This window comes from Corythoichthys intestinalis, chromosome 5 (genome assembly GCF_030265065.1).
Source record: "Corythoichthys intestinalis isolate RoL2023-P3 chromosome 5, ASM3026506v1, whole genome shotgun sequence".
NCBI classification, from domain to species: Eukaryota; Metazoa; Chordata; class Actinopteri; order Syngnathiformes; family Syngnathidae; genus Corythoichthys; species Corythoichthys intestinalis.
The window spans coordinates 10,813,698-10,838,174 of NC_080399.1; the positions used below are offsets into that span (position 1 = coordinate 10,813,698).

A 24,477-nucleotide genomic window follows, 5' to 3' on the forward strand; every position below is an offset into this window, starting at 1 on the left:
TCTGATTGGCCCAATAAATGTCATATGGGCGGGGCTTCCACGGATTAAAAGGACCGCAGTTCCGCTTCCGGCTAAAAGGGTGACGTCATTTTGTTTGTCTTCCTTCAACGCAACAGTACGCGTCATTTGACACAGTCTCACTCCACATTAATACTTTTAAGAAAGTATCGTTTTATATCTTTATTTGAAAAATGAAAATAAAGTGCCTTTTTTATATGTGATACAAAAAAATGGAAGAAAAACAACAGTGAGTTATAATACAAAAAAAACAAACCAAAAAAAAAAAAACATTTCGCCATTGTTTCTTTTTTCCCCCTCTTTACACTGGCATCTGAATTTACAAAACATTTTCACATCATCAGTTACAAAACATGTCACATTTAAAAGGCCTGACTATAGTGGTTCATTTGAAGAAATGATGCTAAAACACTGTGTCTTGAGTTGTGCCCAGGGAAATGATCTAAATCCACTGAATTGGTCCGTAAATTATTAAAACTACAAGTACTGCGTCTTTGTTCCTCTATCCATGCTGGTAATGTGATGTAAAGGCGGAATAATGAAACAATTTGATAAATTGTGCCAAGATAGATCTTTTTTCACGATACAGTGGTGCCTTGAGATGCAAATTGAAATTCTCATCTTTCGCCAAAATGATTAGAAATGCACTTCATTTTGGCCTCCTAACAAATGTTCATTTATTGATTTATTCTTTAAATCTGTGATATATTTGCTAAAATCATAGACTCAACTCAATATTATTTCTACATCAATACTGACAATGTAAAAGAACGCAAATAATTAAACCGTTTGGGCCACAAAATTTGCTGCGATTCAATGGATGTTGTACTACTCCCCTAGATTTGCACACCTTGACAATATACTTTAGAAAGCTATTGTACAATTCAGCATTCTTCACAGAGGATAAGGAATGTATGTATATGAGATTTTACGAATGTTAAGACAAAGTTATTGTTTGTCATCCAAACTGCTGCATGTTGCTAAGTGATTCGAGCAGAGTTAAAATCTTAAATTTTTACTCGTAAGTCAAAGCCAGAAAAAAATGTCCAACTAGGGTCTTAAAGCACCTCTGTATGATCTTTGGTGGTATGCCATGGTTTTTGAGGATGTGAAATACTGCAACCCTCACAAGGGCTCTCAAAACAACCATTTAGCTAAATAAGCTTCACCATTTTTTCTTTTGTAGTCTGCACTGGCTGCCATTAACAGCAATAGACATCCAATCCATTTTGACTAGGAGGGGCTGGAATCAATCAAATAAAGAATTGGACTTCTATTGCCGTTAATAGGTGTTTGCCACATATATGTCCTTTTTTTACTAACTACAACAATACATACTCTGTAACCTGAGCTGGCAGTAAATAAGCTAATATTGCCCGAGCCACCACATATGCATTTTATTTTCTTTACGACGGCCCAGGCAGGAGATCCTTCTAAATGTCTGATTAGAAACCATAAATCCTACATAATACAATTTTGAAGTAACATTATTAATATATTACTAGTGTTGCACCGATACCATTTTATTGGCTCCCGATTCCAATACCCAGCTGGTATCTAGAGGCGTGCAAAATTTCCGATTCTTAGATTATTCGCGATTCGGCCGTGGAAGATTCGAGAACGATTCACAAACATCCAAATTCCGATTATTGAATTATACCAGGTAAAACGGAAGTAAAAAAACAGTCAGTGCGGTCTTTGGGACGCAATGAGGAACGGACCGAGAGTAAATATCATGTTCAACTCATGCCGCGAGATAAAAAAACAATCATACCTGGCTAAGGCCGACAGCCGCTACAAACAACGCCCAGTTGCTAGTTGCTACAAACATACGGCTACAGTAGATGTCATGTATATGTAGAACTAGATGCAAAATGACAGACAACGGTGGTGTTAGAACATGTATTATTGAACCGAGATGCGAAATGACAGATTTTCCGGCGTTAGTAAACAGCCGCCATCTTAAAGCAGTACTAAAGCAGTGACTTCTCTAGAAGGCTCTGTTGTAGCAAACCTAATTAACTTTTTATCTAAAATACTCCTAAATCGGTAGAATCTTGTCTTGAATCTATCTTTAAATGATTAAATAGTTTTAAAACTTTGACAAAAGTAGACAGAAGGGAATTTATGGAATAACGGGAGCAATTTTGACAACTGTAACAGTTGATTCACAGCATTAAATTAATTGAATGTAGTTTAAAGCTGCTGATACAGAATGGGGACTGGAGTATTGTATTTACTGTTATTTTTGTATATTTTTTTACTGTTATATGCTAACTTGATACTGAAATAGTAGTTTGGTTTAGCCTGAGAGGATTTTTGAACAATTTAGGGGTGCGATTGTTTTTCTTGATCCCTTTTATATACACCGATCTTCATCATTCACAGATAAACCCCCTTAGCCTGGATTAAACGGTATTATATGAATACTAGGGATGTCCCGATCACATATTTTTGCACCTGAGTCACCTGATTTTGAGAATCTGCTGATACCGTGTCCCGATCCAATACCCAAATAAAAGTTGTTTGGTTTTTTTTTTACTTTGACACTCACGCTGCCAAGAACAGCCTCTCACTTACACAAGGAATTAGTTGCCACATCACACTTCAGACTATGTAGCAAGCTTAGCAATGATTATCACATTTGTGCCTTTGATCGTAGAGCTACCGAGGAATCTCTGGCCAGATCAAAGCTACAAACCTGTCAATCATCGTTAACTTTAAGTACCAAACGCCAGCTGCACTGGTGACCACAAAAACAGTTTGGAGGGAAGGTGAGAGGCCGTACGAACATAAATATAATTTTAAAATTAAAATTCCGATCCTTTTCACCCGATTCCGATCATCTGAAATTGATCGGCCTGATTTCTGATCATGTGATCGGATTAGGACATCTCTAATGAATACAATGTAGTCTTAGTGAGTCAACTAAAGACTTCCTAATCAGAGCCATTCAAGTCATTCGGTGAAAATTATTCTAGTTTTCAGATCGCAATATATCCCTAAAAAGTCGCAATGCCAGTTTTTTCCAATATTGTTCAGCCCTATTACATATGTTTTTCTAGTTTTTATCCCACATTAAACTATCCTATACTTATATACTAAACGATACTATACTTCACTTCAGGGCTGCAACTAACGATTATTTTTATAATTGTTTATTCGATTAATCGGATAAATGTCACTTCTTTCAAATACCCTCATGATTTACCTTGAAGTTTTTTTTGCGGCTTGTTGTAAGTAGCAATGAAGACAAAATGGATGACTATTTCCTTCAACTGTATCGATTATTAAATTCGTCGGCAACTAATTTATAAATCGATTTAATCGATGAGTTGTTGCAGCCTTATTAAGGAGCTAGTTTAGACAATAAGATGTCCGAAAATGGCAAAAATGTGAATTGTTGTTTTCCAAAGTAAAAGCAGATTTTTTTCATGTCCTACTTTGTCCTAACAAAAATATAATGAAGAAATCTGATATTTACAACTGAGAAGTTTTATAGTTATGTTATAATTTCAAGAATTTAAACAAGTTTAAGGTGAAGAAGGTCCTAAACGATTAATCGGTTATCAACATAGCTGTCGATTAATTTGCTAATCGATTAGTTGTCGATTAATCGGTTATCAAAATAGTTCTCGATTAAATTGCTAATCGATTAGTTGTCGACTAATCAATTTATTGTTGCACCTCTACTTTACTTGAATGTAAAGTAATTCTATCATGGCTTGGTCAGACATTGCTTAACTCATTGGCTGCCATTGACGGCGCGAGACGTCCAATGGGATTGGATGTCTACAAGTGATAAACTTATTTCATTCACAGCAGATGGGTAATTGTACACAACAAGATTGGACGTCTGTTACCATTTTGGTACACTCCTTTCTTTACAGCGGCAATCTTGGTTAGGGCAACCAGCGATTGGAAACTAGATTGTGATTGAGTCACACTGCGGAGTGCCGGATTAGTACCGATACAGGTATCGTTGCAACACTATATATTAATACGGTTATCTGTGTTTCACATATGAAATCCAGGGCTTATTTGTTTGCTACACCACAAAGACTGAGAAAAAAACACACCTTATGAGCCAATTTATAAACCAGCAAATTATTCAACAAAATATTCATTCGTGTGTCATAAGTGTGACTTTTTAGCTCTCTTGTTTCTGGGTTAATTTAAAGATCCCTAGAGGCACATCTTTTGATTGCAGTCATGAAAAGGCATTACACATTTATTATCAAAGCCATAACTTGTCACACTCTAAGGCTTTTTTACATCTTGTGCAAAATACTCTTTACATCGCTTTGCCACTTTTAAATAATAATTGAAAAAAAACCATCTTACAATGCCTGTGCACAAATAAAATGTTGAATGCTTGCTTGGTGTCACAACAAGACAGTGGTCAAATGCTAAAAGTGTGTAAGAATAGAATTTAATGTGTTCAACCAGATTATAAATACACAACAGATGTATTATTTCCCTTTGAGAACATGGAAAAACATCCATTTGGCCACGTGTAGATAAATCTATGCTGAGAATAAGAATGACTGTATTGGACCCCTAAATAAATCATGTTACCTGTATACAGTACATACAGTCATTATTGCGTGAGAATTTGCACTGCCTCTGCTTCTAAGGTGATCATGATGATATCATATTTGTGCTTACTCACGAGGAGAGATAATTCCTTTTTAATTTGCATAGACCGCCTAATTCCATACCTGAATATGTGTTTTCCTCATCGTTATGTAATTAGTTGAAAAACTTTGTGAGCTCACCACCCATAAGGAAATTTAAAGAGACAGACAACACCTAGCATAAATGACTGTAATGCGACTGTTATTTATGCTTAAAGTATTTAAACATGCAAATCGATTTTTTTTTAAAGATCTGATAGTGGAGAAAATTGTGTTTAAACACATAAAATATTACATTGCCTACAAGTACAGCCATTTTGTGATGTCAATTTTACTCACCTGATACACTCGAGTACAGGTGCACATGGCAATGAGTAGAGGTGAACCGATATATCGGTATGTTTATGGACTTTTTTCAAGCTTGTCAATCGGCTGATATGTAGCCGTTACAATATGATCACTGGTATGTTCACTGTTTGGGTGATGATCTTTCCTATAAAGTAGACCGATATATCGTCCAGCCCATTAATACAGTGATCCCTCGCTACTTCACGCTTCAAACTTCGCACCCTCAGTCCATCGCGGATTTTTTTTTTTTTATAATAAATAAAATATAAATAAATGCAGTATTTTATAGACAATTTCGCTCCTGCCACTTTTGTTGGTCAGGCAGTGCACTGGAGTTGCTTATTAAAGTTAATGATGACTGAGAGACGTTAATGTTTGATCTTGCTAGAGATGGTCGAAAGCCGAAACTTTAAAGCGCCGCATGCATCAATCATCGTTTAACCTGTTGAACAGTTGCTGTGGCAACTCATTGTGTGTAAGTGAGCAGCTTGAGCGGATTCACTTATGAAGCATTTAATAAAAACATGCATTTTTCTACTTTTTTGCTTGTTTAAAGATTATTCTGTGGGACATTAATATGTTTAGAACTTATCATAATTATTCCATTTGAAGTGCTTGAAACGAATATATATTAATATACGTGAGTTTTTTTTTTTGTACATTATTATTATTATACTTTGAGGTAAAAAAGTGAAAAAACATACTCTGTACATCTGTCTTTCCAAAGCTAAATCTGAACAAATACATTGAACACCCCCCCCACACACACACACACACAAATCTTTGGTGGTGGTGGTGGTGGTGGGAGGGGGGGGGGCTACTTCTCAGTTTTTCCACTTATCGCGGCAGGTTCTGGTCCCCATTAACTGCGAAAAACGGGGGATCACTATATTTTCACTATCTGCAAATATAATAGGATACCTTAGGTCCATCGTCGAGTGGCCACTGTTTCAAAAGGAAGTAGAAGAAAAATCCAACTTTCGTTATAAAGTGATCCCTCGTTTTTCCACAGTTAATGGGGAGCAGAACCCGCCGCGATAAGTGAAAAAACGCGAAGTAGATTTTTTTGGTGTGTGTTCCATGTATTTATTCACATTTATCATTGGAAAGAGATACATATGACATGTTTTTACACTTTTTTTCCTCAAAGGTAACTTTTATGTATATATATATATATATATATATATATATATATATATATATATATATATATATATATATATATATATATATATATTGTTTTGAAGCACTTCAAATGTAATGATAATGATAAGTTTTAAACATGTTACTGTCCCACTTAATTATTTTTTAACAAGAAAAAATGTAGACGACCAAGCCATTTAAAAAAAAAAGTTGACAAATTCTTGTCTTTATTGAATGCTTCATTGAGTGAGTCCATTTAAGCCGCTTACTTACACACAATGAGTTGCCACAGCAACTGTTTAACAAGTTAAACAATGTTGACACATGCGACGCTTTGAAGTCTCGGCTTACCAGCATAACTGTCTGTCAATCATATTTAACTTCAATAAGCAACTCTAGTACACTGCAAGGGAGAGTGAGACTATGCGATTGGCTCGGGACAGCACATCTGTATTTATTTTTTAATTGAAAAAAAAATCTGCGATGGACTGAAGGCGCGAAGTCTGAAGTGCGAAGTAGGGAGGGATCACTGTATACAGCACAGTCCGTGTACCTTTCGGCAATTAATTTTTCCTTCTGATTTTGGAAAACAAAAAACGTTTGTTTTCATGCATGTTAACAAAAACGAGGAATGAATCGTCTCCCATTTGCCAATTAAAAACGGGTCATTCGTTACCGGAAACAAGCCTCATTTAAGCAGCATTATATTAATTTATAAGACAAACATCGTCTATTGGGTCATGGCTCATTGAAAAATCGAAATTGGTGGAAAACAATACTGGGCGTATTTTGTTTTTTGACTTCAATTCAATAATAAAACAGATTTAGGCTTATTTTCAGTTAATGAATTACGAGTTTTTAATTGGGAAACGAGAAGAGAGTCATTTCTCGTTTTTTTTTTGTTGGCACACATAAAAACAAAATACGGAATTGGGCTTGTTTTCCGTTTTTTGTTTTCCAAAATTAGAAGGAAAAACAAATGGCCGGAAGATACACGGACCATATACAGTACATTTATATAATGAGTGTTTCAATTGCCTTTCCTTGCCTCAGGTATTGGCTTGCGAAATCATCAGATTTTTTTCGTTATCAACCTTTAAAAATCCTATATCGGTCGACCTCTAGCAACGAGGCGATCAATTTGGGATGCTCTCATTTGGTTGGCCAAAATAATAACCGCATTGATAAATTGGCTGTCACCATTTACAAAGGGCACTTCTTGGAAATACTGGCTTTTACTTATCTATGAATTCTCCAATATTATACATCAGAAAAATGAATTCCTGTTTGTCAATTATTTAAACCAGAATCTTTCCAGTGATAAACCAATTTTACAGTGAAAACTTTCAGGTAGCTATTATACAATGGAAAGTTAAATATTTATTTATTTAACTTGACAAGAGTTGCCGCTAGCTTGTTGACTCACTGCATGTTATTCTGTGTTTGAAATTAAATAATAAAATATTAACAATAATACTGCTTTATTTGTTTTGTTTGAATAAACATATCCTGTGTATACAGTACAGGCCAAAAGTTTGGACACACCTCATTTGTGCGTTTTCTTTATTTTCATGACTATTTACATTGTAAGTTCTCACTGAAGCTAATCAAACTGAATGAACACATGTGGAATTATGTACAGTGGTATGAAAAAGTATCAATCTTTTGAGATTTCTCACATTTCTGCGTAAAATCACCATCAAATGTGATCTGATCATTGTCAAAATCACACAGATGAAAATACAGTGTCTGCGTTAACTAAAACCACCTAAACATTTATGGGTTTTCATATTTAGGAAAAATAAGTGAACCCTCTGCCTAAGGAGACTTAAAGAGCAATTGAAACCAATTTTTACCAAACAATGTATATAAGGTGTGTGCCAGATCACTGATGAGTGGTTTAAAGCTACCCTGCCCACTATAAAACACGCACCTGGTAAGAATTGTCTTGATGAGAAGCATTGCCTGATGTGTGTCATGGCTCGGTCAAAAGAGCTGTCTGAGGACCTGCGATCAAAGATTGTTGATTTGTATAAAGCTGGGAAAGGATACAAAACCATCTCTAAATGTCTGGATGTTCATCAATCGACAGTAAGAGAAGTTGTCTATAAATGCAGAGAGTTTGGCACTTTTGCTTCTCTCCCAAGGAGTGGCCGTCCACCAAAGATGACGCCTAGAGTTCAGCGCAGAATACTCAAAAAAGTACCCGAGAGAGTCTGCTAAAGACTTACAGAAATCACTGGCACAGTCCAATATCTCTGTGCACACATCAACTATATGTAGAACTATGGCCAGAAATAGTGTTCATGGGAGGACTCCACGGAGGAAGTCACCGCTGTCTAAAAAAAAAAAAAACATTGTTGCTCGCCGCTTGGACACTCCACAGAGGTTTTGGCAAAATATTTTGTGGACTGTTGAAACCAGAGTTGAATTGTTTGGGGGTAACACACTGTCATGTGTGGAGGAAAAATTGAACAGCTCACCAACATTAACACCTCATCCCCACCGTGAAGCATGGTGGAGAGACATCATGATTTGGGGCTGTTTTACTGCCTCAGGGCCTGGACAACTTGCAATCATTAATGAAAGAATGAATTCAAAAGTTTATCAGGATGTTTTGCAGGAAAACCTGAGGCTGTCTGTCAGACAGTTGAAGCTAAAAAGAGGATTGATGGATGCTGCAACAAGACAATGATCCAAAACACAGAAGTAAATCAACTTCAGAATGGTTTCAGTAGAACAAAATAAACGTTCTGGAGTGGCCAAGTCAAAGTTCAGACTTGAATCCCATTGAGATGCTGTGGCATGACCTAAAGACAGCGATTAATGCCAAACATCCCAGGAATCTGACTCAACTACAGCAATTTTGTAGAGAAGGATGGGCCAAAATTAGTCCTGATCGATGTGCCAGACATATCTGCAGCTACAGGAAGCGTCTGGTTGAAGTTATTGCTGCCAAAGGGAGGCCCACAAAATATTAAATGTGATGGTTCACTTACTTTTTTTTCCCTCCCTCTGTCATTGTTTGCACACTATCCTCATTAAAATATGAAAATCTATTAATGTTTGGGTGGTTTTAGTTAAAGCCGACAGTTTTTTCATCTGTGTGATTTTGACGAAGATCAGACCACATTTGATAGTGATTTTATGCAGAAATGTGAGAAATTCCTAAAGGTTCAGATACTTTTTCATACCACTGTACTTGGCAAAAAAAAGGTGAAATAACTAAAATTATGTCTAATATTCTAGTATCTTTAAAGTAGCCACCCTTTAATCTGATTTTTTTTTTTTTTTTTGCACACTTATCATTCTCTTGATGAGCTTCAAGAGGGAGTCACCTAAAATGTTTTTTGACTTCACAGGTATGCTTTTTCAGGGTTGATTAGTGGAATTTATTGCTTTATCAATGGGGTTGGGACCTTCATTTGTGTTGCATTGAATGAGGTCTGTCCAAAATTTTGGCCTATACTGTGTATATATAACAAAATGTTTATATTACACAACATTTTACTTTTTTTTTTTTTTTTTTACAGTTCTACTGCAAATAAATATTGGCTCCCTGAAGCTCTGATAATCGATATCAATCCAGAAAAACACAAATCATTGGATCCATAATTTTTTCCAAGGAGTTGTCTATCCCTTTAAGTGAGTGATCATGTTTCAGTGCCATTGACAGCAATAGACGTCAATTTATTTAACCTGGGAGGGCTCACAGCGTCTCCCAGTTCAAATTGATTAGACGTCTTGGATTGCCCGTCCTTCCAGGTCAAATAAATTGGACGTCTATCGCTGTCACTGGCAGCCAATTAGAAATTTGTTTAAATACTAATCCTCACAGCAGAACTTTTAGCTTCTAACTTGGCATCTTTGTGTAATTGTGAGTTGACCTTGCTACAGTACAGTAGATAGTGCATAGCCTCAGTGAATGGTATAGGCGTGAATGGCAGATAATAATATAAACTATGAATGATTTCTACAGGAGTATGAAAATGTGTCACAACCTCTCTTCGATGTGTAACTATTAAGGACGGACTGAGAGGCAACACTATATACGAGTCAAGCTGTGCTTTTGTTTGAATCCTCCTGGGTGTGTGTGAAGTTTTCATCAAGGAGTGTCACTTAGTTCTTTTTTTTTTTTTGTACTTCCTTATTTTGTCCTTGGCGGAGGTCCGTGAGCACAACTTACATTCTGTTTTTGAGCTGTACGCGAAAGCACCTAAATGTCTGAAGGCGGTCAGAATGCACAAGAGAAATGTTCATGGACCACAAAAACTACGGAAGCGTACTGCTACCACAGCAATAAAAAAAAAAGGGATCACATTTTTAGATTACAGCATCATGTTAAAAGATGGTGATTAGCAGATTTTGAGATGAAACTTTCATGTAAAAATGTGATAGCTATCATATAATTTTACCTCATAATCATGTACTTATAACTACTACAGGAGTCCTCCGGTTACAAAGTACCCGACCTACGACGTTTCAACTTCACGACGCCTGTGCCGGGAGCATCTTTGCCTTTTTCGCCCTACTTTTTTCACATTATGGCCGATATCGGGTACCCGATATCAGACATCTCTAATAAAAAGACCTCGTTTGTCATGGTTTTGGAAGCACTAGTATATGTGCCTTTTAAACATAAACCGAGATTAAGGGGGGGGGTGTAATGCCCCCCTGGTGGCCAAAAATATCATTGCATGTAATTCACTTTCCAATATATGAATTTAAAATTAAGACTTTGTCGGTAAAACGTTGTCTATAAAAGTTGTTAAGCAATAGCGTACTGCACGCACGCTATTTTTAGCGGAAGTAAAGCCGAAGTGGGACATTACAGACCTGCCCTCGCATAGACACAATGTAATTTGTGCTACTTTTCTCCGGTAATCTTGCAAAAACGAACATGCCGATCACGCATTGCTTTTTTTGGAACTTGTAGAAACGACTCTAGACATTACGACACATGAAGGATGTTTTCTTCATACGTTTCTGGAAACCAAAAACTCAGGAGGAAAAAATGTGAAGACAGAATCAACTTGCGCGGACTTTAACACCAGCTCGGTGAATCCATTCACATTTCATATGCAGTAAACGTTATGTTGGCATGGTCTTTCACAGGACAAAGAGGTAAGCCATTTTTATATTTTTAACTTATTTTTTTAGCGTAACGTTGTGCCGTACTGCTTCTGTCTGACAATGAATGACCTGAAAAGAATTACAATGGAATCTGACTGCCACTGTTACCGTTTCTGTTATATATATATAAAAAACAACTTTAGTAAGGGGGAAGCGTAAATAAATTATAGGATTAAGATGTGTTATCAATGAAAAATTAAAAGTGTTCGTTGGCTGTCACTGAGTAGCATTTGCGATCGCTACACAAAGCTAACTAAATTACCCCCAAGAACGGTAAGAGACGTTGGACAACCAGAGGATATATAAGAAAGACAGGGCTGATGGTAAAGGATAGCTTGTTGAAACAGGAGAATGTCATTGTCAGTCGCGTCGATAAAAAAGCTAAAGCTATGCTTAGGTCGGCTCGTTTTTTTTCGTCTTTTTCAGCCTTTGACACTCAAGCCATCTCTTTAGCTGAACATTGTTATGTTCTTCCACATCTTTGCCAGTGAATTTGGCACCAGGCACATCATTTTCGGAGAGAATTGGTAGGTTTAGCTCTGTAAACATCTCCTTCGTACACAATTTCCATTCATTTCCTATTAAGGACAAACAGTGGCTTGTCCCTACTTAGCAACAGTAGCTAATGTCATGAATATTAATGAGCGGAAGTGACGTGTTGCTTGCGATACGCCATTAAAAAACAACAAAAATGAATGAAATGAATTTTAAAAAAAAATTATAATGGTTCAAAATTAATTTTGGAACAGATTATGTGACTAGCACCTTAGAGACAGTCATTCGCTTTGCTTCGCCAAAACCACCTGACCTGGTAGTGTCACCTTTCTCCTCCATCCACCTCTCAGCACTAATGGTGAATGCAGCATCTTTATTTATTTATTAATTTATTTCATTTTATTGTATTTTAGTCCTTTTATACTAAGTATTTTCATGTAAATTTTGATTAACCCCTTTGGATCCGATTTTTTTCTGCTGGGCAAAAAAAAAAAAAAAAATCAGATTTTTACGCTACCCAAACACCAGAGCAAAGAGCACGTTTTTGGTCGGGGATATTTCATGCTTTAATTGGTTATTTTTAATGTTAATATGCTTTTAATGAGAAATTACCTTTTTGAAGTTGCGTTTAGTAAGCCATTTTCAAAGAGCCAAAAACAGCAAAGAGGACGTGCCAAACCCCATGATTTGATTTTGATGGGTAAACTTTCATCCAATCATCTCCCAGACGTGGCAATGGCAACTAAATTCAGAGTATTTATTGGTTTAGAGATGCGGACGTGTCATGTCCTTCAGCAGCATGCTTAGGTCTGAAGGGGTTAAGCGTGAAATCAGATTTAAGCAGAAATTTAGGTCTGGTCGCCAGCGTAGGAACGTAATCATGTACTTTATCATGTACTGTAAATACCGTGAAAACATGATGGGTATCATTTAAAAACGTGACAGTCATCATGTTTTCACCTGAAAACGTGTAAAAATGTGATAGCTATCATGTAAAAATGTGAAATGTGTAAAACATGAATCGTTTTGGCATGAAATTATTGGGTAAAAACATGATATCATGTAAAACCGTATATCATCCAGGTTTGATTATCAATATATTTTTAACATGTAAATCGTAGTTATCATGTAAATAAATATGTAAAAATAACGTGCAGACATGATCATGTAAAAACGTGTTGTTTAGTTATACCTATCACGATACCTGTAATGGTCACACTTTTTTTTTTACATGATAATATCAGTAAAGACATGATCATTATAATGTTTATACATAGTATTAGAGTTGTCGATAAAAACATTTTAAAATGATATCAGATAATATCGACATCGGTTTTTCATTTAACAGTTTTGGGCTAATATGTAAGTTGCCTTCAAGCCCTCGGTCTTTGTACGAGGGCTGGCCACAGCTTAGAACAACAGTTATGCTTATTGACCATTAGATGTCTTCAAAGTAAGATGCTTGGGATTTTTTTATGTGAGCATTATCATTATTAAAGCTTCCAGTGGAGCATCACAATACAATTAGCCATAATATGTTAAGTCCACGACCCCATTTATCAATATCGATTTGATATTAGTATCGGATTTTTGGAGTCGGACAATAAGGGGATGTTGATTAAGAAATAATTATCGGACAATTCTTATCACAACCTGTTCTCATAATGTTTATAATATACTGTATAATGATTGCCTGCAAAATGAATGTAGAAGCCTTCTGCCTTTATATAAGGGCTGGTCACAGCTTAGCACAGCAGTTATGCTTATTGACCATTAGATGTTTCCAAACTCAGATTTGGGATTTGTTATGTGAGCAAACCATTTGACCAGGGCATCACAATGAAATTAGCCATAATATGTTAAGTCTGCCACCGCATACATCGCTAGCGGTTTAATAGTGGTATCAAATTTTTGGAATTGGACAATATCCGGATATCGGTTAAAAAGTCATTATCTGACAAATCTACATAGAACTATAATGTCAAAACGCTCTAACTATAATGCAAAAACATGATGCTGGACTTTTACTCTTAACATTTTAATCATTTTTTTCCATTTATTTTTTTTTTTTATTATGTGGCTTCAATACGCTTCCGTAAAAACAGCACAAACCAGGACAAAGTGCAAAATGTGATCAAATGTTTTCCCCCGAAAATACTCAGCACGGACTTTGCGTGTGTCTTTTTGTCATGGAGTCTTTACACTACCGAGTCTTTAATCTCTGATCCCAGTCTGACTCGAGGTCGCGGGCTGATGGACGAGATCTCCACGTGGCTCTCCTGCAAGTCCAGCGGCCTCCTATCCGACTCGGAAAAGCTCTTGCCGTCGTCCGGCGACGAGCACTCGTGCGGAGGCGTTCCGCACGTGTAGTTGTCGTGAAGCGTCTGATAGCCCTTGTGGTCCGGCACCGAGACCGCCACGGCGTTGCCGTTCAGCGGTAAGTTCTCAGCGGGCTTGGGCTTCTTCTGTTGCATGTTAGGGCACTCACCTTCCTTGAGCATGGACTTCATGTGATCGCGGTTCCTGTAGACCAGGAACAAGGAGAAGACCAGCAAGGCGAACGCCAGGAGCGAGCACACTACGATGAGTTCGTTCCAGTAAGTTTTGGTGTTGATCTGCGGGGAGTGAGCCTCTCCGGGAAGGAGGACGAAATGATCTTGCGAGGCGGAAGAGGTACGCGGTCGGCCCCTCTGGGTGCTGCTTTCGCTTCTGGTCTCGGCACGTACGCAGTAGTTCGCCAAGAGCTGTTGGAAGCCTTCCTCCACCGACCAGCACTCGTAGGTCTCCTGTCTGTCCGCCTGAGCGACTACCACCAGCCCCCCCTCCGGGCTTTGGTAGTGAAAGTGACCGGAAGTCTCGCTGAACTTCCACGACCTCTCAGCCAGATTGGAGCGCAGCTTGCACGGCAGCACTTGGAAGGTGTTGGCGGGGATAACGATAGTCTGGCAAGACGACATTCCTGCGGGAAGAGCGATTTTATTCAGCAAACTTGAAATCTTTTCATAATGTGTGTGTAAACAACAGGCATAAGGGTAATTCCAGTTGACAGAATGGAAATGACGACGGAGGAAGTGAACTAAAAAAAATCACAAAACGATGAGTTTCAGGTTGCACTGCAAATATACTTGAAAGGATAGTTTTTTTTTCTTTTTCAATTTCCTTAACAAAAAAAAAAAAAAAAACATCTGATGAATCCAGTAGAACTTGAAAATCAGGAAGGTAAATCTAGTAGATATTTGGGCTGTCGGAAAATTGATCGTTTTGGAGATGTGAGATGCCAGAGTCATGGAAATTTGATATGAAAAATATTTAACACATTATAAGGCATTCATTTAACTTGGTAGTAACTTGAATGATTGCTGCTAGACCTCCATTTCAAAATGGATTGGTCATTTAGTGCCATCAATACTATAATATACCGTAATTTTCGGACTATAAGTCGCAACATTTCCCCCCTCCTGCGGCTTGTAGTCCAGTGGGGCTAATTTCTTGATTTATCTGAGTAAATAGGTAACACTTTATTTGACAGCGGCGTCATATGACTGTCATAAGACCATCATAATTATGACATGACACTGTCATGGGCATTACTGAATGCTTTTATTCATGCTTAAAGTGATCCTCTAACTTAAATACATGTAGACTCTAATAAACCACAATTGTTCTCTTGTACTAAAATATGTTGTTAGAAACACATAAAATGTTAAATTAATGGCAATATTTTATAATATTTAGTCCATATTTTGACCGTTAGTTGGCGCCATGGTTTGCGGGCTCGCAGTGATGACGTCATTGGTATCTTTTGTGTTCAACAATTGCTTATTGTTGCCTAAACTCGCGAAGTAAAATGCCACGATGTGCTGCTTTTGGATGCAATTCCCAGTCAAATGGAAACAAGGGGAGTGAAGTGAGTGGTCAAGGTGGAATTATTATTTTTAGTGAATAAATGTGCATAAGTGGAAGCTTCTCCCCCTTTTTGGTCCCTGTATGCACGTATCCTACCCACCACGCGTTACAACTAGCACCCGAACATTTTTCCTGGATCCTCAGTCAAGTAAGGGTTCCGTCTATTTTCTTGATCCGACGGTCCCACCGCGTCTGCAATATTGGTTTCGGATCTGTCCATTTTTTTGATTCGTCGGTCCCACAGCGGCTTTTCGGATCAGTCTATTTTGTGGAATCGACGGCCTAATCGCGGCTGCGACATTGCCATGGTATCGGTCTAATTCCTGGATCTTCAAGTGAGTAAAAAACACAGATTTGGATTACTATTGATATCTTTTTTGTTGACTATTCTTCGTGGGAGTTTTCCCCAAATCATACTAAATAATTAAAGCACTATGGCATGCTACAGTGACGACAGTGACTCTGACGTGGACCTTACAACAATGTTGGGAGTTCTTCAGGGAACACATGTTTGCGTACTGCTGAGCTCCCGAGTGAAGATTGGTCAAGGTGGAAATATTATTTTCTGTGAATAAATGTGCATAAGTGGAAGCTTCTCCCATTTTTGGTACTTTTATACACGTATTCTAGCTACCACGCGTTACAATGTACAAGACATGGATTACACAAGGTGTGCTCTTTGGCCTGTACTGTAAGCACACGACAGCTCTGTATGCTAACAATCTACATAATTATATTGGGATAAGTTTGAAAACGCAATATGCTTACCTAGAATATCTGCTAATAAAACCATACAGCATACACTCTCGCTCCCAACCGGACTTCCCAACAGGACTCTCTCGCATCACCAGTTTTGCCCAACTTTTGTCTTATCAGGTATTTGCTGCATGCATTTTTCCCTGAAGCTCGTCTTGTGAACGACCGACAGTGCTGTCCTGCTCTTCACTTTTCAGATCTGGTTCAAATAGGAAGGGTAGAACTGACGACATGTTGGGAAAGCTAACGACTGACACGCTGGAATTTTGGCAACCGGACCAGTGTCATCACGCACTGCGACGTATCAAGAACGGCGACCTATCACTTAAAATAATTTTACAAACTTTATTAAAACAAAAACATTAAGAGGGGTTTTAATATCAAATTATTATAATTCATACTAACATTTATCTTTTAAGAATTACTTGTCTTAAAAACAGAGGATCCCTTTAAAACACAACCATTATACATTATATTTTGTATGCTTTGTTATGCTTGCATGAGAACATTGTAGCATAGAGCATCATTTGTTATATTAATCTGTTTGAGTGTGCCTCCCCATAGCCTTGACAATATGCCCAAATATGGACTGTTCTGTTCCTGTTTTCCAATATGCCCTGAATGAATACAATGAGCAACTGTGGCTTATCAGGCTGAGCTTATCATCGTTCTAGCCAGGACCAGTGCTCAAGGTCTCAGCTCAAAGATGTTTTTGTATGGAAAAATACCCAGGTTTATGAGATGATGAGTTTCGTTTTTTAGTAAGTTTCGTTTCACGGTGGGCTTTGGCACCGCCCTTTCAACAGTATAAATGTCCAGCCTTTATTGTACTTCTTTGTACTTCTGGGTGATCACAGCTCCTGGCTGAGTCACATTATTTTGTACCCGAGAGCTCTTGTTCATAAAGCCTTCGAAGCAAAGCAATCCATGGCTGAGGTCGTAACACTTGTCTTGGAGTTCAAACTTGAGCTTCTCTGACAAGATGTCATTAACTCATTTGCTACCAAAAACGTATAAATACGTTCTATTTTAAATTGTTTCAGTATCCCAAAGACGTACGTCTTTTCCATTTTTTTTTTCAAAAGAGACATCTCTGGGTTCTGATTCAATTTAGCTCCAAAGGACAAAGCTGAAAATCCATTAAAGTCTTGCATTGCCAAAATGTATGTGATCGGGGAAAATTATCGGGAATGATTGGAATTAAATCGGGAGCAAAAAAAAAAAAAAAAAGCAATCGGATCGGGAAATATCGGGATCGGCAGATACTCAAACTAAAACGATAAAAAAACATGATCGGAACAACCCTAAAAATCATATTTCGTGCATGAAAGTGTTAATCATTATCATTTTACTTCTAATAGTTTTATGTACTTGAACGGGGTAACATTAAATATTGGCTGTCTAACGCTGTCAATGGCACTGAAAATGATAAAACACATGGTATTGTCACTTTTATAATCTAGTACACTTACGTGCACGTGCAGACTTCGCAAACCGCGCGCTAGCCACAGTTTTGTTGCAAACAGCTGAAGCGTCTGCATTGTCCACATCCTGCTGAAGTACACTGAAAAAGTAAACAGTACTGTTAAACACAACTTTCCTGTTTTTCCTCTTATTAACACTTGTCATTGAAATCTCTGCCTTAAAGGCGTGAACAGGGGGAAAAAAAATTTAAAAAACAGAAGGGAGCGTACATGCTTGGCGGAGCCCGTCTGACATCAACACACTGTCTGCCGTTCCAGGCGCAGTACGGGTCCCTGGAGAGGATACACTCCCCGCAGCTCTGGTAATTAGTGCAGTTAGCTAGTGGGACCTCCACCAGTTCAGAGAAAGTGGAAACATACAGAAGGCCCTGGGAATGAGAAGTGATGCAGCAGAAGTGAGAGACGCAAACAGTTTCAGTACAAAGTCCATTTTCACAGCACGTTTTGTGTAATCATACCAAAAATGCATGCAATGAATTCATCACTAGGAATTATTCAGAGGGTTTAATAACATTTTTATGAATGAGATACAGTTCATTATTAAGAAATGTTCACATATCAACGTCTGATCTTGTTTTTCTTTATCTCTGGAAAAGAAAGTGTTTTAATTGCATGTAAACAACAAAAATTAACATTGTTTTACTCATTAAACCAAATATAGCAACAACAATGCATATTCTAACTGAGGAAAAAGTTAGGACACCCTACCACCTAATAGCTAGTGTTACCCTGAAATAACTTCAGTGAGACTCTTTGTAGCCATTTACCAGTCTTTCACATCGGTCTGAAGAAAGTTTGCCCCACTCCACAACGCAGAATAGTTTAAACTGTGAGATGTTTGAGGGGATTCTTGTCGGCCTGAACGATATTGGAAAAAATTGTTGTTGTGATTTTTTGGGGGGTTTGCGATATATTGCGGTATTATATTGCGATATTGAAAAAAAAAAAAAAAAAAAATATATATATATATATTTTTTTTTTTTAAAGAAATTTTCACTAGATGAGTTGAATAGGTGTTTGGAAAGACTTTGGATGATTTACCGTGACCACAGTGTACAGTGATCTCCCGTTTTTCGCAGTTAATGGGGAACAGAACCCGCCGCGATAAGTGAAAAACCGCAAAGTAGCGCACCCCCCCATTTATTAAATGCTTCTGTTTACCTACCTTGGCTGTGACTCCTGGAGTGACATGTAGAAATTACAAACTCCTCAAGATCACTTCTAGCGTTTACTGCCACAACATAACATGTCCGGCTGCCTCGAACGTCTCGACACACACACATTCAATCCAGCACGCGCTTCCTTGCGCAGCAACTATTTAACAAGTTAAACGATGATTGACGTATGAGGCGCATGTGAAATCGGCTTTTCTGGGAAGATCAAAGACAATATCTGTCAACATCGTTAACTTTAACAAGCGAGTGCCACGGTGACTAAGGAACAAAGAGCTGGGAGAAGGAGGGAGGGAGGCTGTGCGACCGCATGAAGTTTGTGGGACTAAAAAAACTAAACTATACTAACTATCGCACGTCCTTGCGATGGGACTATTGCGCATGCGCACATCGCGATGGCGATGTTAAAACGATATATATCATTCAGGCTTAGTTTCTTGCATGTCCAGCCTGTTTCAAGTCACCTTACAGCATCTCAGTGGGATTAAGATCTGGGCTTTTAAGATCTCAGCCATTCCAGGACACTCCATTTCTTCCTTTTCAGCCAGTCCTTGGTGGATTTACTGGTATGTCTTGGGTCATTGTCATGTTGCCGGGTCCAGTTTCACTTCGTGTATAATTTTTTTTCACAGATGCCCCTCTGATAAAGGATAGAATTCATGGAGTATTCTATGATGGTGAGCTGGCCAGATCCTGCTGCAGCAAAGCATCCTCAAACCATGACACTTCCACCTCCATGCTTCACGGTTGCTACGGAGTTCTCTTCCTGGAATGCTGTATTGGGTTTACGCCAAACATGTCCTCTGTTCTGGTTAGGGTTGGGCATCGGTTGAAATTGAACGATTCAGGTTCCGATTACGATTTAACGTTTCGATTCCGGATCAGAACAATTCTTGATTCCGATTCTTTTAAGAGGCAGGGTCAAAATAAAGGCAGGGTAAAAAAAATGCATGGTTTATATTAAAATCTTAACTTTTCAGTGATTTTTTTAAATTCTCACTTCTCACAAGGCTAATTTTAACTTGTAAATAAATATCAGTCTTTGAACTTGAGCAATTTTTTTCTCGCTCGGCGGTCGGGGCATCGAAACATGGAATCGAGCTTTAAAAATTTGAACGATTCCGGGAGCATGGAGTAATAGAACCGGTTCCCATCGATGCTCGATGCCCAACCCTAGCTCTGGTGTCCAAATAATTCAATTTTAGATTCATCTGTCAAAAGAATATTATTCCAGAAGTCCTGGTCTTTGTCTACATTCACTCTGGCAAACTTCAGACCGGCCTTCATGTTCTTCTTTGAGAGCAAAAGTTTCCTCTTTGCAAACCTCCCACGAAGGTTAAACTTGTCTCTTTCTGATTGTAGAGACATGCACTTTCACATCAACAGTAGCAAGAGATGATCTCACATGTTCGTCAAGCACCCTCTGATACACGATAGACTTCATGGTGGATTCTATGATGGTGAGCTGGCCAGGTCCTGCTGAAGCAAAGCATCCCCAAACCATGCTTCACAGTTGGTATGAGGTTCTTTTCATAGAATGCTGTATTGGGTTTACGCCAGACATGTCCTCTGTTCTGGCGTCCAAATAATTCAATTTTAGATTCATCTGTCCAAAGAATATTATTCCAGAAGTCCTCTGTCAAGGTACATGGTTAGTGTGGACCCAAGTGCAGGGAAAAGAAATCGGTGAGGCAGACCGGCAGTGGAAAATGATTTAATTAAGGCTGACAAAAAACAAAGTATCAACCAATATTGTGGGGATCCAAAAAACACAGAAAATTGACAAAACTCAGGTCACTAACAACAGGCATGATATCAAAAACTTACTTCAAGGAACACAAGGGCTTGGACAGAGAAAACTGCTGGGAAAAGACGCTGACGTGCACATGGACACTGACAATGAAACTGGGAGCTTATATACACATACGCAGACAAGGGGTAACGAGAAAACGAGGAATAGGTGGGTGACACAGGAGGATTCAGATGGAGGATACACTAGGAGCAGGCACAACAGGTGAAATCCATGGGCCATCACAGGAACACAGTAGGAGGGAACCAACACAAAATCCTCGTCTTTGTCTACATTCATTCTGGCATACTTCAGTCTGGCCTTCATGTTCTTCTTGCACACCTCCCATGAAAGTTAAACTTGTGAAGTCTCTTTCTGATTGTAGAGGCATGCACTTTCACATCAACAGTAGAAAGAGTTTGCTGTAAGTCCCCTGATGACATTTTAGGCTTTTTGGAGACTTCTTTTAACATCTTGCGGTCTGCTCTTGGGGTGAACTTGCTTGGACGGCCAGACCTGGGCATGTTGGCAGTTGTTTTGAATGTCCTCCACTTGTAGACTATTTTCCGGACAATGGAAAACCTGATTTTACATTCTTTTGAGATCTTTTGAAATCCCTTACCAGATTCATAAGAGTCTACAATCTTCTTTCTGAAGGCCCAAGACAGCTCCTCTGATCGCACCATGGTGTTTTCTCCCACTTCAACAGTCACGGGCACACCAAACTAAATGTTAGGTTTAAATAAGGCAAGCCTCCTTCAAGACCCTGGGTAATGACGTTCTAATCATGTGCACCTGATGTGATACCCCTGTGTGTGTGATTTTAGCCATTTTAAGTGGGATTGAATGTGGGGGTGTCCTAATTTATTCCTCAAGAGAAATTGCATTTATTTCAAATTAAAAATATATTTTTTTAAGGTTTTAATTGTTCAGTTCTATTACTCGATTCTCTCAAGATTGTTAAAATTGCTATTAAATATCCACATGACCAAATATGTTACAAAACACATAGGCTTGCATAGGGTGTCCTAATTTTTCACATGACTGTATGTCCAACCTACGCCACCAAACAAACAGTGGTGTGTTTTCGCCAAAATGTATCTTCTGAAATTACGGCAATGTGAGTTTTGAAGATTTAATTAATGTTTGACCAGTGAAACAAAGGTTGAATCATCACATTTTTGCATTGGGGGAAAAAACGCTTACTTTTTACTTGTAAAGTAAATTTTAAAGCAAGTAGTTTTGTACTTTTACTTGAGTCTTTTTTTTTTTTTTTTTAGATACTTGTATCTGTACTTTTACTTAAGTGAAAAAAAGTGAGTATTTCATCCACCACTGAGTGTGGCCTATGTTTGTTTTTGTTTATTTATTTATTATTTTTTTGCCTCCATGAATTTTTTTTGACCAGTTCGACTACTCAACAACTATTTTTATAACTGTTTAACTTAAATAATCCAAATCTTCAGAATTACATCCTCAACAGAAAAAAACCCTCAATATTCCTGTAGTCGGACGTAAAAGTAAAGTCATTTTTACAATGTTAATTCAAAATAAAGACATTTGCAAACATGTGCTTTTACTTTGTCAAACAATGATCAACATTTTTGCCTATTTTTTATTTTAAACAACACACTGTTCGTGTATTATGACATTTTAAAGTCATGTCAACAGATTAACCTATCATTAAAATAATCGCTGGTACGAGCCCTAGCTTGAACGCGATTGGTTAATTCTGAACACAACCACATTCCACTTACAAGAGAAGGTGTGCAACCGCATTATTACGGTTGATATTTACTTTCCTTGCCAAAACATTTTTTTAATTGTGACTTGTACAGTTGATCTTTATTTTTTTACACTCTAAAATTCAATTTTACCCTGTCTGAGTTGTATGAAAATGCAGCTGACTCCAGCTGTTCAATCCACAGCTGTTTGCGGTTCCTCCCCGAGAGACAGACGAATATAATTAGCTCATCTAACTCGAGGTCTCCTTTAGGCTGTCATTTCTCACGCCTCATAGAACACCCAAAATGCCGTTTAATGCATTCGCTACGCTTGTTATCGCGCTCCGGCAAGTGTTACCTTATCCGAGTCCAGTTCTATGTGCTGCACTGGCCGCGAGTCACGGAAGAGTACCAGCTCCTCAATGATGTGCATCTTGTTTTTGACACTCATGGCTTTATGGAGTCGGCCATCATCTAGAAAAGAAATTAAATGTGGTTGACAATTCAAATTTGTAGAGGGCTAGCAGTGAATGTTCATGTTTCAATGCCATTGATGGCGATAGATGTCAATCCATTTGAACTGGGAGGGCTGGAAGCGATCGTTGAAGTAGCATGTGACATAATAACCAGTAGTTATTTTAAGTACATGACGTGTTCAGTGATTGTTTTAATTTTATGTTTGGTTTGGCTGTAATCTTAACATGGGAGTGGAAATAAACAGCTCAAAGCTTTTTTTAGGAAAAAAATATTGGCTGATGTTATCAACTAAACTGCCACTTATTAATTATTGAGTTGACTCAACTGTCACTGTAGAGTTTTCATATTTGAAGCTTGAGCTTTCAAGAATGAGTAAATATAAATAACAAATTTTAAAAAGATTTCGAAGACTTCAAATTTCGAAGAAGTTGCATGGAAGCAAAATTGCTGTCAAATTTATCGCGTTAAAAGGCGGTAATTAATTTTTTTAATTAATCACATTAAAATATTTGACGCATTTAACGAAAGATGTCCCGATCGATCGGCGTCCGATCACATCATTTTCAAAGTATCGGAATCGGCAAAAAAATATCAGACATGCCTTTTTTAAATATACAGTATATTTTTTTTAATTAAATCGTTTTCTAATTGTATTAACGTTAGAGACAAAATGTCTTACACTCATCCAGAGTCTTTAGTTTTGGCTTAAAGTAGGGTTATCAAACGGCGGTAATTAATTTTTTAACAATTAATCACATTAAAGTATTTAACGCAATCTACGCATGCGCTGCACAACCCACTCACGCAATGTCACGTTCAATCTATAATGGCGCCGTTTTACCTATATATATAGAGCTAAAAGGCAGCGTAAAATGAGTAGAGTGAATTTTGGCAGCCTTTAGAGCCTTTTTTTAATTAGCTAAAGCCTTACAATCCCTCTCTCAACAATTAGAAATATCGTGGGAAGCAATGTGGGGAAGAAAGGTAGTAGTTGATCTTTTTCTTAACACCCTATGTTATTTCCCAACGCAGAGAAGATATATCAATTGGTGCCGCTTTGCACAGTCATGGTTGCACTTCCCATCATGCATTTGGGCAGAAGTTAAACAGCTACAGTATCATTTACTGAAAGCTCAACAAATACACTAGATGGCAATATTTCGTCACAATATACAAAGTCACATTTATCCTTTAAGAATTACAAGTCTTTCTATCCGTGGATCCCTCTCACCGAAAGAATGTTAATAATGTAAATACCATCTTGAGGGTTTATTGTCATAATAAACAAATACAGTACTTACGTACTGTATGTTGAATGTATATATTCGTCCGAGTTTTATTCATTTTTTTCTTTATGCATTGCCAAAATGTATATGATCGGTAAAAATTATCGGG

The 24,477-nt window shown here is 37.8% G+C and overlaps 1 protein-coding gene across 2 annotated transcripts in view; it reads right to left on the reverse strand.

The window, feature by feature from the left end:
* Nucleotides 1–6,294: 6,294 nt before the first annotated feature.
* Nucleotides 6,295–24,477, reverse strand: part of sema4ba (sema domain, immunoglobulin domain (Ig), transmembrane domain (TM) and short cytoplasmic domain, (semaphorin) 4Ba) — a 175,312-nt gene continuing 157,129 nt past the window's right edge. For both annotated transcript variants that reach the window (XM_057836051.1, XM_057836052.1), the window contains exons 13-16: nt 22,964–23,079; nt 18,131–18,288; nt 17,909–18,000; nt 6,295–14,733 (exon numbers count right to left, since the gene is read on the reverse strand). In XM_057836051.1, coding sequence (XP_057692034.1) covers nt 13,973–14,733; nt 17,909–18,000; nt 18,131–18,288; nt 22,964–23,079 — 1,127 coding nt within the window. In that variant the 3' untranslated portion in view covers nt 6,295–13,972. The remainder of the gene's footprint in view (nt 14,734–17,908; nt 18,001–18,130; nt 18,289–22,963; nt 23,080–24,477) is intronic.